General features: G+C 35.9%; 2 protein-coding genes across 13 annotated transcripts in view; one reads left to right on the top strand and one right to left on the bottom strand.

The window, feature by feature from the left end:
- ZNF236 (zinc finger protein 236) overlaps positions 1-1,895 on the top strand; it is a 70,082-nt gene extending 68,187 nt beyond the window's left edge. For all 7 annotated transcript variants that reach the window (XM_079302748.1, XM_079302750.1, XM_079302747.1 and 4 more), the window contains one exon: positions 19-1,895. In XM_079302748.1, the coding sequence (XP_079158874.1) occupies positions 19-146 (128 nt within the window). In that variant the 3' untranslated portion in view covers positions 147-1,895. The remainder of the gene's footprint in view (positions 1-18) is intronic.
- A 1,591-nt stretch (positions 1,896-3,486) lies between these two features.
- Positions 3,487-15,661, bottom strand: part of MBP (myelin basic protein) — a 106,036-nt gene continuing 93,861 nt past the window's right edge. For 5 of the 6 annotated variants that reach the window (XM_079301081.1, XM_079301085.1, XM_079301082.1 and 2 more), the window contains 6 exons: positions 12,010-12,033; positions 9,904-10,011; positions 9,413-9,448; positions 8,817-8,849; positions 7,723-7,845; positions 3,487-5,289 (listed from right to left, as the gene is read on the bottom strand). In XM_079301081.1, the coding sequence (XP_079157207.1) occupies positions 5,233-5,289; positions 7,723-7,845; positions 8,817-8,849; positions 9,413-9,448; positions 9,904-10,011; positions 12,010-12,033 (381 nt within the window). In that variant the 3' untranslated portion in view covers positions 3,487-5,232. The remainder of the gene's footprint in view (positions 5,290-7,722; positions 7,846-8,816; positions 8,850-9,412; positions 9,449-9,903; positions 10,012-12,009; positions 12,034-15,661) is intronic. The other variant, XM_079301086.1, reaches the window with a different exon arrangement.

Here is a 15,661-nt window from a genome sequence, read left to right as displayed (position 1 = left end):
TCTTGTACCTTGGTGTAGGTCCTGTACAGGAGCCTGCAAATCACCAAGAACAAGAAGGGGAAGACATTAGTCGTGCTCTGAATTTAGAAGAAGTGGTACAAGAATCTTCAAATGAATGGCAAAATATAGGCAATGTTTTTCGATAACACATTGGAATTTGGAAGTTAAAAATGTTTCTGAGACTTGAACTTTACAGTTAAAGCTTCAAGCATTGAAGATACTAACAATAGAATAATATATTATAGGTTTTTTAATTATCTACAGAAGTTACCTAAAAGAGAAATTCTTTTTTTTTTTTTTTTTTTTAAGCTTATAGAAGAATATTGGGAAAACTTCATTTAATCTGTGCTAAGTTGTCTGTGAATCAGTGAACTCAGGTAATAATGTATACAGTTTCATCTTTGAATTCACAGACAATAGATCTATTTAAAGATAAACTGGAACTTTCTATCAGAATAGAATAATACCAGTTTTTAATGGAGATGAAGAATAACTTCACAGGAAAATCATGAAGCTGTCAGTCAACTTTTTTTTATGTGTTTAAAAAAATAATTGAGATTGGAAGTGAAATGTTGCAGTTGATGATGCATGCAGTATAAAATAGTGGAATTTTGCCTTTTTTTTTTTCGTACAAGGCACAGGAAAACACTGTATTTTTTTTAAAGCTTTCTTTTTTAGTGCATTTTGAGAATTTGTTGAAAAAAAAATTAAATACTGTGCAAGCTCATGGCTTTTCTTGAGTTAAACTCTTGAGAGGGAGCATGTTCATTTTCATTCCAACCACAAGAGGCAGTTAGTTTTTTGCAGTAAAAGTCTTGAGGTTTTGGACTTGGCAATAATTACTTTAAAAGAATCCAAATTAGACAATGTTCAAAAAAAGCCTCTGTTGTTGTTTGCTGTACTGGGTCAGCAGGTACCTATCTCAGTATTTGTGGAAAACAGCCATATACTCGATTTGTGAGGTAAAAAAGTACAATTTTGTGGTAGCAGTGAGAAAGTTAGATCCACACTAGGTCACCTATACTATACAATGTTCCCCAGTGCTGTAAACAGTTATCATTTTGAATCTAAAAATTCCCTACTATTTTCTTTGTGGATTTTGGAAATATTACATTTATTTGTTGTTTAAGTCATTGTTTCAGCAAAACTACCTAGCTGACTGAGTATTGCTTTCAAAGGTGCCACCTGTTAAGTATATTCATAGCAAAGAAACACTGGAGTAAAAGCATAGATGTCTTTTAGACATTCCAAAGACAGAAGCTGTTTTCTTATTTTTGCCTTGTTCTTTTGAATTTTATTTATATGTTACATATATATAGATATATATATGTGTGCTTATATATGTATATATATATATTTAAAGTTTATGAGCCTCTGTGTGGCTGATCAGTATATTTTGTAAATACTAATCCCAGTTGCAAGGAGTTCATCTGTTTGGTTGCCACAAGTACTTCTAGATCAGTGGTGGATATGTTGTACTATAATACAGACCTGGACTTTAATTTACTTTCTAAAAAATAATTGTTCTCAGATCCAAAAAGCCCTTTTCTGTAAATATTGTCTATACTCTGTCTATGATACAAACTAGTTATTTCTGATTGCTGAAGCAAGAAATTGCTGTTGGTTTTAATAGGGCATCTCTTAATTCTTTTGTTAACTGTTCAGCATATGTATATAAGTAATATAGTTGGTGACATGAAAATAACACTTTTGTTATGTGGAATATTTAATTGAAAAACATGCTAAATAATATTACTTTTTTCCAAATTCTGTTTCGTGTATTTTTTAAGCATATGATTCTGGATTCTAGGAGATTGGAAAAACTGTTTACAGAAGTCCATGTTTGAATATTAGATGTAAAGAATAAAGTCCTTCCAGCAGTGCCTTCCCTTTCAGGCAGCCTGTGAGTGTTTCAGCTGTTTAAGAAAGACAGTATATTTTACAGTTGTCTGGCCTCATGGCATAGCATGCAGTTTATCTGTAATAATATAGCAAAATGTGCTGTGTTGCATGTACCATGGAGACTTTTTCCCTGTTATTTCAGGGAATACTGTGTAAATGCACAGAGGGCTTGGAACTAGGTGATCTTTAAGGTCCCTTCCAACCCAGACCATTCAATTATTCTGGGTTGGCATGGTTCTTGGTACACACAACCTAAAAGCTGATCTCATGAGTAAAAAAGATGGCATTTTTAAAGGGTCACTTCTCAAAGTATGTCTTGGTTAGAGGCAGTGAGTCTGTTTAGCAAGTCTTGGAAGTATTAAATAAAGAGTGTGAGTTATGGAGTCAGCTGACATTTTTCCTGAATTCAGTTTGCTACTGCTCCAGCACTTGGAAATCCTGTCAGCTACAGTAATAGACTTTTATAAAATTTATTTTTAACATTGTATTTGATTTGCTTCCCTGCATCCTCTTCCCCATGAACTTCAAGTGTCTTGACAGAGGTTTTTATAACCATGGTAAGATTGAGTTGGAGCTTTTCAGAGCAGTATGTGTTGATGTTCAAAACAAATACAGACAGAGTAACCAATATGTTGATATTTTCAAAAGCAGTGTGAAAGCAGATGTTTTATTTAAGGAAGCAGAAGAACTCTTGTTCTGACAAGTGCTTAAAGTTCCACGTTGTACAGTGGGTAAGTGAACAGTGCTTGGGACAGCCTCTGTTCTTTCTGGTTTAATGCAGTATTAGGCTTGTGCTACCTGGGGCTTTTGGCTTGTGCCTGCTCACAATATTTTTTTGTTTATGGTCTATTCCTTCAGTACATTAAATTACACATTTCTGCTATTGGTTGGGCATTCCTTTTTCGGGAAAAAGCCTTTGTTTGCTAATCAGATGGCCATTTAAACTACTGGTTTTCATCAAAACTACTAGTGTGTAACTAAAAGAATAAATTTCAGGCCAAGTTTTAATCTCTTTTCCTGTTGTAAAACAATGCTTTCAAGTATCGTATCTATTCCTCTAAAGGAAGTAAATCCAAAAAAGCCACTCTGACCCTCTGGAAAAGATGTCTGAGGGGAAAGAAGAGTGATAAAGGAAAGGAAGAATTTTTGGTTTAATTCTGTTACTCTAAAGTGCAGTATTTTGAAAGATGTATTTCTCTGGGTTTTTTTACCTTAAATATTCTTTCACATTTTTGAAGGCTGTTTGCACCACAGTTGTTCATGAAGGGGGCTGGATTTTATTGCCTGTTCATAGACATTTTATGCCTTGCAGTATTCTTCTGGCCTGTAGCTGTCACTCTGTAGATGCTGGCATTCCATAATTATTGTGTCTTATTGTCAGCCTTCTGGGCCATGCAATGTTCTAGAAGTCAGTATGCAGGGTCCCAAAATGTCATTGTGTCATTTTCTAGTATCTGAACATTATTCATAAACTCTGGGGTGGAAGGGGGGGGAATAAACCAAACAGACCTATATATATGTATAAGTATATATAAATATATATATATCCTTTTCCTTTGTAAAAAACAAAACTGGCCCAAGTTTCATTTCAAGTTGATTACTTTATTTCAATAGTGTCTATTTTTAAAAGCTATGTTCCTATAAGAACAATACGTGTTCAAATTAAATCAACTATTACGTTGCAGTATACATCTGAATGAAGCTACAATAGAAAAATACACATAGCAACCAACAAAGGTAATAGATGTAATAGGTGTGTGTATGCTTAATCATTTTGGCAGTTTTGATTTCTTTAGTTTCTATGTATTTTCTATCATCTCATTTTCCATTGCTTCATATTAATGGACACCGATTTAAACCTACAAGAGATTTAGATGTGAAATGCAATTAACATATATATTTATAGGTAACTTTTACTGGGCACTTATTAGGAATGCTGTTTCAACCCAGGAAGCACTAATTATAATCTACAGTGCATTGGCTAAAACTAAAAAAATAATTAATCACACTCAGATGACAGTTTGAAGAAATGCTAAGTTTAAGTAATGATACAGTGCAATTCAGAAGAGCCTTTTATTTCCCTAAGTGTGGTTGGAAATACCATCTCCACACACTCATTTTAGTAATTTGTGAACAATTCATACCTAAATCTAACTGAGCTATATTTTTTTTCTACGAGGCAACTACAATACAACAGTTAAATGTTCACAGTAGTTTACTATGAGTTTGTTTTGGTGCACTGCCCTTAATAGGTATCCAGTCTAACTCAGGCAAAAGATGAGCCCATCAAATACAACACTGCTGCAATACCAAGAGAAAGATTTGAAATTCTAACGTGAGATGTGCAGGACTATCTGAGATACCAGTACTGAAGGGCTTTCTTTCAGAAATTAGACTTTTTTTGTTTATATGCTTATTTACTTACTGTACTGCAAAACTAACACTGTTGCAGCAGAGTTTATGTGAAGCACCAGTGACATCCAGTGGTCACGTGTGCAGTCTTTGATGTTTCTCTGGGAATATCCCTTGTTTTGTAACATTAGTCTAACTCAAATTTTAAATCCTCTTTCTCTCCCTCATCTACTCTTTATTCTAATGGTTTGGATGCAATGAGCAATTCAGGGTATGGAAAGAATTTCCTTATTGCTATTGCTCCACATCGTATTGATTCTTCAACATCTACCCCCTCCCACACTTCACATACCTTGAACTCCCAAGATTTGATAAACCTTTCCATGACTGCCTAATCCTGTTATTGAAAATAAATTATTCTGTGAGTGAGAGAAGGAAGATTAAAACAAAACAAAAAAATAACCAAAAAGAAAATTTGGATAAACAGTCCTTACAACTTCTGCACATGTTGGGTTTGGTTGGTGGTTTTTTTTTTGTTTTTTTTTTGTTTTAACAGCAGTGTCTCAAAAATTCATTAACAGCAGTGCTCAGTGTCCAAGACAGTATAGCTCTTTATTTGTAATTCTGTTGTTCACTAAAACGAAACCAGAGGAGTTGAGCTTAAATTAGGTGCTTGGGAGAAATAAAGGAGTCCAGCATACAGTTAGGGCATCCTGAAGAAGAACGGGTAAAGTCAGAGATCATGTTACTTTACATAAAATAAGGAAAACATCTAGCAAAGCTACTTTTTGTGTTCCTTTCATTCAACTGTTGCTCAGGGATTGCCAATAGAAGTTTGTATCATCTACTGCATGCAGAACCTAATTGGCATTAAGTAATGGATTGCATCTATCTAGGTAATTGTGGCAGCTGTTACTAATTTTAAGGCAGTTATGTTATGAAGCAGAGTACATGATCCTTGGACATCATCTTGGAGCTTCAGCGCCTAGCAATGGGGGAACCAGACCGCGATCCAGGTCGGGACCCAGAGCCTCCCTGGAGGGAAGAACACAGTTGCATTCATTAGAAATTTGTATATATTTGGGGCTGTGCATTGAAGAACGACAATCTGTTGTAAGTATGACAAAATTTTACATCCTATCTAATGAAAATAGCCTGCAATTGCCTCTACTATATCACTAAATATTTACTGGGATCTTCACTTCAAAAGGATTGATTTTCATTGATTTTCACAAAGGATTCATTTACTCTCATTAAATCTTCCACAGAGGACTAGACAGTCTTTCATTAATTACTTTTTTAAGTGCATGTTCTTATTCAGGCCTTCCTAATGAAAGCAATTTATTTCCTTGGACAACATAGAAAATTTCATTTTTATGAACCCTGTGTATATACTCTAAAAAACAAAATACTGAAACCTTGCTTATAAGATGTAATAGTTTCACATCTGAATTAAAATTTAATAGTTTCATTCTGCAGTAAATTCTCAGTTTTATATCAACATTAGGCTTGTATGGAAAGCTTAGATGTAGATACCAGAGAAAGCTAAGAAAAGATAAATGGGCCGAAACCTGCCCTGTTCTTAGAAATAATTAGAAAGTGTCAAACTGTGAAGAAAAAACTGTGACAGTTCATAAATTTGCATTTGAGAAAATAAGCAATTTTATAGCAAAGATGATCGAAGCTGAAATTCTGACATTTCATTTTTTGGAATTTGAGACTAGGCTAATTTGGTATCTTGTCCCTTAGCTTCAACAACCCTTCTATAGGCAAATCTTGAAAAATGCACATAAAATTACAAATGTGAGGTGGTGGGGTAATTCTTACTGTGATCAGGTCATGACTAAACTGTTTAGTTGAAAAAAAAGTACTTTGAGACTTCATTTTCTTCATTTATCTTCTCATCTTTCAGTGCTGCCTCCTTAGTTTTACAGGAGTGTTACAGGCAAATTCAGCCTAATGAATTAGGTAACTGGCTTTTTTTTTCTTTCAGAGATATCTTAAAGAATGGATAACTTTTTTTATATTACAAGACTGTAAAACTATTAAATATAGTAATTAATGCCTCCTGTAAACAATGGACTGAATAAAATTCATATCAAAATTCCAGAAATTCTAATGGCTGGGAAAAGGTTATCTAAAAAGTTAAACTGGTGTATGTATCTCTCAGATATATATATAAATCTAAGCTAAAATAGTTGTGATGAGTATGCAAAAAAGAGAATGTTAAATATCATGAGACATCATTAATACCTATTTTCAGATGTTGAAATGATGAAAATTTACAAATAATGTCAGTATATAGCCATGGAATAGTTGATGTACCTGAACTCTACTAAATCTACCAAGTGCACAGTGTGAAAATAAGACTCAAAATATGTTTGATTCTTTACCAAGGCCTCTGAAGAGATCATTCCTTTTCTTAAATTGAAATATAAGAATACCAAGTTTCTGTGTTGTCATTTGGTGCTGCATAAATTTGGAAAACAACTGTATAATGGGAGATATAAAACCTAAACTGTTTAAGGGACAATAATGAGGATTTTCTGCAAATGAAGGCACTGTTACATCTCCAGCTGCAGAGCAGAATATTAAGAGTCTGAAGTGATAAGCTCTGCTAAGGATCTCAGACCTTCTAACTTGAAATTGAGATGACTGTGATGGCATCTTTATGTGCAAATAGTGCACTGGCTGATTTGTTATGAGTGAACTCACTGCCATCGTTGCCTTTGAGGGAAAATACAGTCTTCCTTAATGTATCTGCCAGTGGATATAGTGTACTTTCATGTGTCTGTTTCCTGACATAGAATCTGAAAAATCCTCACAACTGACCTTTCTTTCCTGTTCTGTTTTCATTTATTGCCTGTGTTGTTGTGGCTGGGCTGTGCCTTGAAACGGGGAATTGAAGCAGACTAAAGATAATCTGACCAAATGTTTATTTCTAATATGACAGTTTTCTAATTTGCCCCACTTTGTGGTTTCATAACTTGCAAGCAATACTGACATATTGTAGGGGTTCTCCCACCTGGGGTGGGAATAAGCAGGGACTCTGGAGTTCTTAACTGCATCCAAATATGTGTCCAGCACTGTCCTGTACTGCTCTTTTGCAGTTTCTCAGTTCTCTTTCAGTTTCACTATCCTAAATAATTTAGCAGCAACCAGCTGTGTCATTTCATTGGTCTTCTGTATTCCAGATCATTTTTGCATTCAGTAACAACACTGATCCTGGTGCAGGTCTCTGTGGGACATTGTGGACTTACCTTCTTTCCTGATGACCACTAACTATTGTTTCCTATCATGTAAGTAGTCCCTAAGCCATGAAAGAAATTTCTGGTTTATCCATGCAAATCTAAGTCAGAAGCTTTAAGAAAATTTGGTTTTTTTTCAAACATGGCAGGTTCTGGAGAGATTTGGCTTCTCTTTTTCCCAGTTCAGTTTTTTTGGACTTAAAGTTCAATTGTACTTTACCAGTTTAAAGATTCTGGAAAGAGTGCCCTGGCCCTCATGATAGGATCCCTTGTGTCCCTTGTGAGCAGATTTATGCTCATAGAATTTTCCACTTCCATATCCTGGCTTGTGTGTTTCACCACCCTGCAAAGAAAGATTTTCATTTATATTGCAAATTATCACATTCAAATTATGATATACATGATGTCTTTATTTGTGATCACTGAAATGTAATACTCAAATGAGAAATTTGGAGGTTGTTGCAATAAAATGATCTTTTATGTAATAAACAAAGCTGAAGGAAAATGTTAGGAAATTTTCTGAATAGATTCAAATCTGAGGGAAGCATCAACCTGTAAAAAATGAATTAATATTCAAAAATTAAATGCTCAGAGCATTAGACTGTGTGATAAAACTTAAAATGTTTTAATTTCATGAGTTTTAAGATGTCAAACACATCAGCTAATATGTGATGTTCTGATAGTGAAAGAAATGTTTAATAGCTTGAAGGCTTTGATATTTTGTCTTAAAATGCCAGTAATTTACATGCCATCTCATATAAAATCAAACCTGTGGCAGAGAAGTTGAATTTAATTAGTTGTGAGAGAACTGTGGGAAGAACTTGTCTAGGAATTGCTTAGGCAGATCAGTTCTAACTGACAGGAAAGGTGGCACAAAATACCGAGGTTAGTGGCAGCATTAGTTTTTCAGACTTCACTGGGTAAAAGCAGTTGCAAAAGTGCAATAAGCACCTATCTTGTCCCAGCCCTCCCTCCCATTTTTGTCCATCTCAGAAGAAAATGGAGCAGATGGGTCTTCCAGGAGCCTTTGAGGGAAGAGAGCTTTGCCATGCAGTGGATTTTGCTCCCTTTGTGCTGAAGCAAAAGAAATTATTGCTACAAGGGCTGTCAAATTGCAGGATAAGAGCAAGCAACACAATTACCCTCTTAAAGTGCTGTGGAAGGAGGAAGGAAAGTGGAACAGGAAAAACTAAATGGCAAACTTGAGACAAAACAAAATTATCACGTTGCTGCAGCAGCTTGAGGCAATGGAGCAAGCTATGCTTTGGCCTGGTAAATAAAAGGGCTGTTACCGAAAGCACATTTTTCACCTACCCAGCTAAATCTGGTGAGGGATAATCCTCTTCCCTGTACATGCAAGAAATAGAAACAATGACATGATGATCACTATGGGTCTGCCATACACAGCAGAAGATGAAAAGACAGCCAAGATTATGAAATAATGGCCAGATAATGAGGCAGGCAGGAGTTGAGAACAACAGTCTGTACAGTCATTTCATGAACCAAAAAAAGGCAAAAGTGTTTATTGTGATTACTAGAACTGACTTCACTAGCCATGGTTTGTCAGTATTACGTACTTCAAAAGCCAGCTGAGTTGAGTAAATGGAAGGACGGCTCCTGGTTGGTGAGGCTTGTTTGAAAGAATTACCAATTGTTAGTTCATTACAAAAAGCAATCACACCATAAATTGAATATAAAAATCCCTGCAATTGGCTTCAGTTAGTCATGCATGAAGTCAGGAAGTGCGTGAGGAAGAGAGCCATGGCTTCTATGTCTTAGGCTCTTGCTTTAAATTGTTCCCAGGGATACCTGTAGATTTTATTTAGTGCCATTAGGGACAGTGAATTAGGCTTGCAGTTGAATTAGCGTAAATTAGCCCATAAATGCCTTGAGTCCCTGAAACTGCTTACCTTTGCTTGCATTGGGGGAGGTGTACGGGGTGAGACCTAAAATCCAACACAGAAGAATTGTCAAACAGAGGCAAAAATAAATGTCAGAAATCATCAGGCCTTTTGCATGTTATCCACAAGCTAAAAATGTTAATGGCATCGAGAAGCTCCTCTGCTGCCTGGAATACACTGGATTTATATCTGTCTTGGAACAGTAATAATTCCTGAATACTGCCAGTGTTAAAGACACAAGGACAAAACATGTCTACAGTGCACTGTATAACTGACATGGTTAGCATTTGACTATGCTAATGGAGGTTCACATGCTTTTTTGGTAGCATTTCAGTATTGTTTGTCTAAAAACTATTTTTGTATTTGATCGGCATAATGAGCTCAAAAGGCACAGTACAATTTGAGGCTCAAAATAAAGGGTAATGATTGGGGAGTATTTGTTACTGATGGATTCTAAAGAAAATACTTGATTTTGGTGCATAAGAGGAGGAGAGACTTACAATGTTCTTGAAGAAGTGGACTACAGGGTTGTCATCAATGGGCCGGCCATGCTGAGATCTCGGGGGAATGGACCCAACGTGGTGGCTGACCCTGGCTGCATGTATGTCCTGAAAAGCAGAACAGGCACGTCGCCCAGTCAGCTGGGAAGGACAGCTTACCAGCCATGGCATGCAAAAGCATTTTCAAGGGTGAAGACTGTAGGAATATGCCTTGGAAATCTACAGAGTTTGCCCCCTACAGTTGTCAGTGCTGTGAAATGGCAAATACAGTATGTATATGCACATATGTTGTACATATATATATATGGATGCACATGTTCTTAACGTTACAGCCCAGTGTGGAAATAAGCCTCTTACTGGAAAGATCAGGTAACAGAAACTTAGTAATTTTCCTTAAATAGGAAATTTTTCTTAAATAGGGTCATAGGCTGTGATTTTAGAAAAGAAAAATTTAAAAAATGGAAAAAAATATAATTGTTGGATCATTCTGCATGGGAAAGCAGGAATAGATTGTATATAATTTTTAGTTCCCAAAGACTTTTTAACACTCATTAGCTCCAAGAGCAATGTTTTTTTTTTAGAATGAGGGAATCAAATGAGGCTGACAATTTCTATTTCAGTAGGGCTTTCTATTTTCAGTAGGTCTTCCTGAGCAATAGTCCAAATGAAGTAATATACGTGGTTTATGACAGTGATTTCCGTTGGGAAAAAATACTCAATGCGGAGAAGTTTGGCTGGTTTTTATCAGGGTTGGTTTTTGCATGCTGATGATATGTGGACACTTAACTATTTTAAAAGCAGGAAAATCTGAATTTTGGATCTGTGAAATCTCCATGGTGTCAGGCAGTCAGTCATATTTTTACAGCAGTTTCTACTCAGTCACTAGTTCCAGTGTTGCCAAAATAGCTTCTGCTGCCGTGATCAGGAAGAGAGAGCCAGTAATGTTTCAGTACATTACTTCAGACATGGTTTTGTTTTGTAAATCTACATTCAAATCACCCTTTGAACCCTGCTGACTGCTTTGTCCTTAGGATAAACACCATGGTGTTGTAGTTCTGATGGGCTATGGATTGCCACTGGAATGGAGAGAAATTGGGATAATAAGGTTTTATAATCTAGGTAGGTGTTCTGACCAATTATTAGGTGCTAATAACTTATTGGAAAGGTTATTGAGCTGTAAATACAAAATTTCTTCTGCCTGCAGTGCCAAATGACATGACAGGCTTCTACTGTCTCCTGTTTTAATGTGTATGAAGCAGTAGCAAATCTGAAGTAATTTTTAATTACTGTTCTGGATGAGTTTCCTGGTGTTTAAAATAAAGTACTTTCCATTAATATTGTTATCAGCAGACTTCATCTGCCTTCAGAACTTTTGATATTATTCTTTATAATAATATAATAATGACAGGTAATTTGCATGTTTCCCCTCAATTTATTGTTAAAATTACTCTTTCACCTTCAGTTTGTTTTTTCAAATTTTGGACTCCTAGGGACAGAAAACAAAATCCAGTGGTGTTTTTCAGAGACTGTTTATGCTTATGTAATGAATGACATTACATCAAGCCAAGTACCCTTCACTTCCATATCTATGTATTTTGAAATTCACTTTCCAAGTATGAGTGTGAATTCAGAGCCCTCGGGTATTGGTAGTGAAGTTTAAAATGAAGGTGCCTCTGTTCGTGCCCTTTAGGAAACTTTAAACATACAGTAATTCTTCAGTAACTGAACAGAGCACTCAACTTTTCCTGTTCCCACTTAACATTAATTAAATGTTTGACCTCAGTTAAGGATCTCAACTAAGTCAACTCTGCTGCACATTCAAAAAGACCAAAAAGAACCCTAAAGCTGAATGATCTTTATAAAAAAGATTTGCCAGTACTGGAAATTTAAGCAGTAACTAGGAGCTCTGATGACAGTTTGCAGCTTCACAGTGAAATCAGTAGTTTTAAGGATTAACAATCTAAACCAGAATTCTTTAAAATATACATAAAACACCCACAGTTATCCTGTAAGGAGAGTAATTTTTATTTTTATTTGTTTTTAAACATTTCATGGTTCTTTCTGCTAATGCACAGCAACGTAGCATTGTTTTACTGTGTCACCTACCTTGGTATGGTGGTATGTAGGCCACTAAGACAAAACAAAACAAAAAAAAGAGAGAATAACTGTGAATGCAGTGCAAAGAAAACATGCAGGTATTTTAAGTCTCAACATTAGCTATACATTGGAATTGCATTCCTTGTGTTAGCCATGTACTCTCACATCAGACTAATCACATTTACTGGCACAACCTGTATTAGTACCTTGTAAGAGCTGTTAATAAAAAAAAAAAATTAGAATTGCCACATCTCTAACAATATGGGCTCCACTTGGGATTTAGTGCAAGGTTATTACATTTCCAGTGTAATGACCTGAAGATACCAAAGTGTGTGTTTGTAGGCATGTATATATTTATATATCTATATGCATACTTTTCAGTGTTGTGCAATAATTGGCTCTGTGTATAAAATGGCTAAAAACTATAGTTAAGCAGTTACAGGCTTTTTTTTTTAGTCTTGAAATCCCATTAAATCCATTCCTGATTTTGCTTGCTATAAAGAGGATATTTCAGATCTTGCTTTTAAATGTATATTATAATCTCTCATCCTCCACAAGAGTATTGCTTATAGCTGAAGATTCCATATGCATGTAAATAGCTCTAACTCCTCATCAGTCTGTGATACATATTTGTGGCAATAACAGTATTAAGATACTTTTGGAGTACAATAATTTACAGCTTTTTACAGTTCTTTTCAGTATCAGTCTTGTGTACTTTTGTTGTCTACTTTAGGATGTGAGATGAAAATCTAAAATACCTCCCATGTTGTTTCTCTGCTGGCAAAATCCATGCATATGAATATGGAAATAGCTGATTTAAAATGCAGTCAAACCAGGTAATGTTGGAAAACAAAGGGCTTTTTCATGGGTTCAATGGGTTTCATGGTTTCCAATGGTTTTTCTTCACAAGATACCTAATGAGTTGCTGTGCTTGAATTTAAGGGATATAATACAAAATCCACACATTTCAAATTCACATAGACATGAAAATTGCATTTAGATTGTCTTAGAAAACCAATCTGTTCCACAACCTGTAGGTTGTTCATAATGCTATAATGTCCATAATAACCACCCCCACTAAGATATTTGGAACTGTACGGGTAGACTAAAATTATCCTTTAAGCATTACATTATGAACACTGTGCTGTTCTGTGGAAAGAAGAAGCTGAAAGTTCAACAGGCAATTTGCGATCTACTCATCTGCTTTTGTTTTAGTCCTTGAAATGGACTCTGAATCCAAACTTTAATGAGATTCCTATACAGGTTCAGACTTAGGTAGTCAGTATGGTTTCTAAATATGTATGCCAAACAGGAATTGAGATGCATCCTTTATGCAAATATATATGCTTTTATTTTTTTCTTATCTTGATAACATAGAAATCTGTGGTATAGTTTAAGGAGAAATCTGACAGGCACTTGAATATAGAAATTGACTCATCTTGGGATTTGGAGGGGCTTTGTCCATGGGGCTTTGTGTTCCTGGGCATGGCTGACACTTTGTCAGAACCTTCCGGTGCTGCTACCCCGGCTCTCACCAGGCAGCAACAGAACACACAGCCCATGTGGGATGTATTTTTCCATGCTTATTCTAGCAGCAATGTAACTTCTGTGAGCATGCACTGCTAAATCAGAGCTGTGTTGTATGGGTGTTGTTGGTTCCATCTTTGTTCACGTACAGCCCAAGTAGCAGTTGGCTCTTGGTGGCAGTATTTGTCTCAGGCTGTTCACAACTTGCTGATCTGTTACCAAAAGTGATGGGAATGCTGACGTCTTCCCCACTGGCTGATCTGGTGATGACATTATAGTTGATTATCTAATTCAGCAGGCTTGTTAAATCACTTTAGGAAGGATAGACTGCACATCCTTGTAATGGTACTGTTAATTTTTACTAATGTGGAAGTTAAGACAGAAATTAAATTACTTGCTCAAAGGTATAGAGGAGAATTGGCAGGAAGAAGAATGTAGAATGCAAGAGATTCTGCCTTTCAGGGTTGTGCTGAGATCAGTCTTTGCCTAGAAATAGGTGATGAACAAAAAGAGGAAGAATTCTTAGCAGAATAACAGGAATAACTAACAAGGCAGTAAAGAGCAGAGATGACTGAAAAGTAAGAAACACAAGGAAAAAGAAGGAAAGTATGAAGAACACTCCCTGATCAAGAAAGGCGCCGATCAATAATCCAGAACCACATTTCTCCATAATCCCATTACCCCTTAGTGACTTGATGATTAGTGTTCATACATTAGCAGGTAAAAGAATTACTGGGAGGAAAAAAGAATGGGGGCAGTTTTTCAGGAGAGATCTGGTTTATGATGGGTTTCAAATGAGAGACCAGTGCCATCGTACCTTCTGGGTTTTTTGCCTGTATCCAGTTATTCCATTGTTGTGACACTTGATAAATGGTTTCAGAGGAGAACCTAGTGCTTTGACTTGGCTTTTTTGAAGCATTTTTTCTGCACAGCATGAATAATTTTATTCAACTATTCTTCATGATAGAAGTTTTTTATCTGCTTGGAGACATAGTCTCTGATGCATATTTAGTATTGTTCTGTTACTTTATCAAGTTGGTATCAATGACATAGATCAAACTTTGTTGAAATGATCCATGGTTTGGGTGAGGGTTTACTTGACTGGTTTTGTTTTAGATTTTGTTAGAGAAGAATTGCCCCAGAAAAAAAAAAAAAACCAAAAAACAAACAAAAAAAAAAAAACCTTTGGCTAGTAGATGTTCTCCAAGTAGCTTCTGCTACCATCAAACTTTACAGCCTTAAGGACTTTACTGTACATGGGCAAGATGTGGAAGGCATCCTGCACTGGTATTCACTGTGATCAGTTTCTACTGATCACATGCGTATTTGCTGGAGATGCATCTGGTGTTGCTGCTACAGCAAAATAATGTAACATTGTGGGCATGGCCATTGGTAAGAAAGCAGAAATTGATAAAATTTTTAGATGCCCTGTTCCCTAGTACTTTCATATAGTCATTAAGGGAATGCAATAAGAAAGATGGGAATTATTTGGAAAACAAAGCTATAAATACCAGGTGTACACTATCACTTTACTGCTGCTAGCCAGAAAAATGTTACTACAACCTTGATTTCTAGAAATCTCGGATTGCATGCACTCACCCACCCACTCAGAAAATATCAGGTCTCATCTTTGAAGGATTGGGCCAATTCTATTTCTTTTCTGCCTTTAATAGGTAAGCAAGTGATAAGCTAAACTCTCATACAGGTTGTTAAAAGCATTATTGTCTGTCTCAACATAACTTGTAGAGAGTGTAATAGCAAGGAGAATTTACTATTATGAAATATGTAGATATGGCATGGTTGACAGCATATTTCTTTGAAAGAAATATTCTTAGTATAAAGTAGGGAAGCTGGAGTACTCCATACCTGGGGCTTGTACAGGTTCCAAGGCACATTAATTGTATGATGTATCACAAATAGAGAAGTAGATGCATCATAAGCAAAAGGCGAAAGAGGGCTAAGGCTTATCTTGGGTCTGCAGCAGTAATTTGTGCTTTACCAACGGTTCTAAATTGATTTGTAAAAAATTCAGTAAAATCACCTGAAAATGGCAGTGGATGATTTCTTGTGCAGCTCAGGAATGAAACCAAGTAACCTTGGAGTGTGATGTGTAATTGAACACATCTAACTGGAG

This window comes from Erithacus rubecula (assembly GCF_903797595.1).
Source record: "Erithacus rubecula genome assembly, chromosome: 3".
NCBI classification, from domain to species: Eukaryota; Metazoa; Chordata; class Aves; order Passeriformes; family Muscicapidae; genus Erithacus; species Erithacus rubecula.
This window is presented reverse-complemented; position numbering and strand designations above follow the sequence as displayed.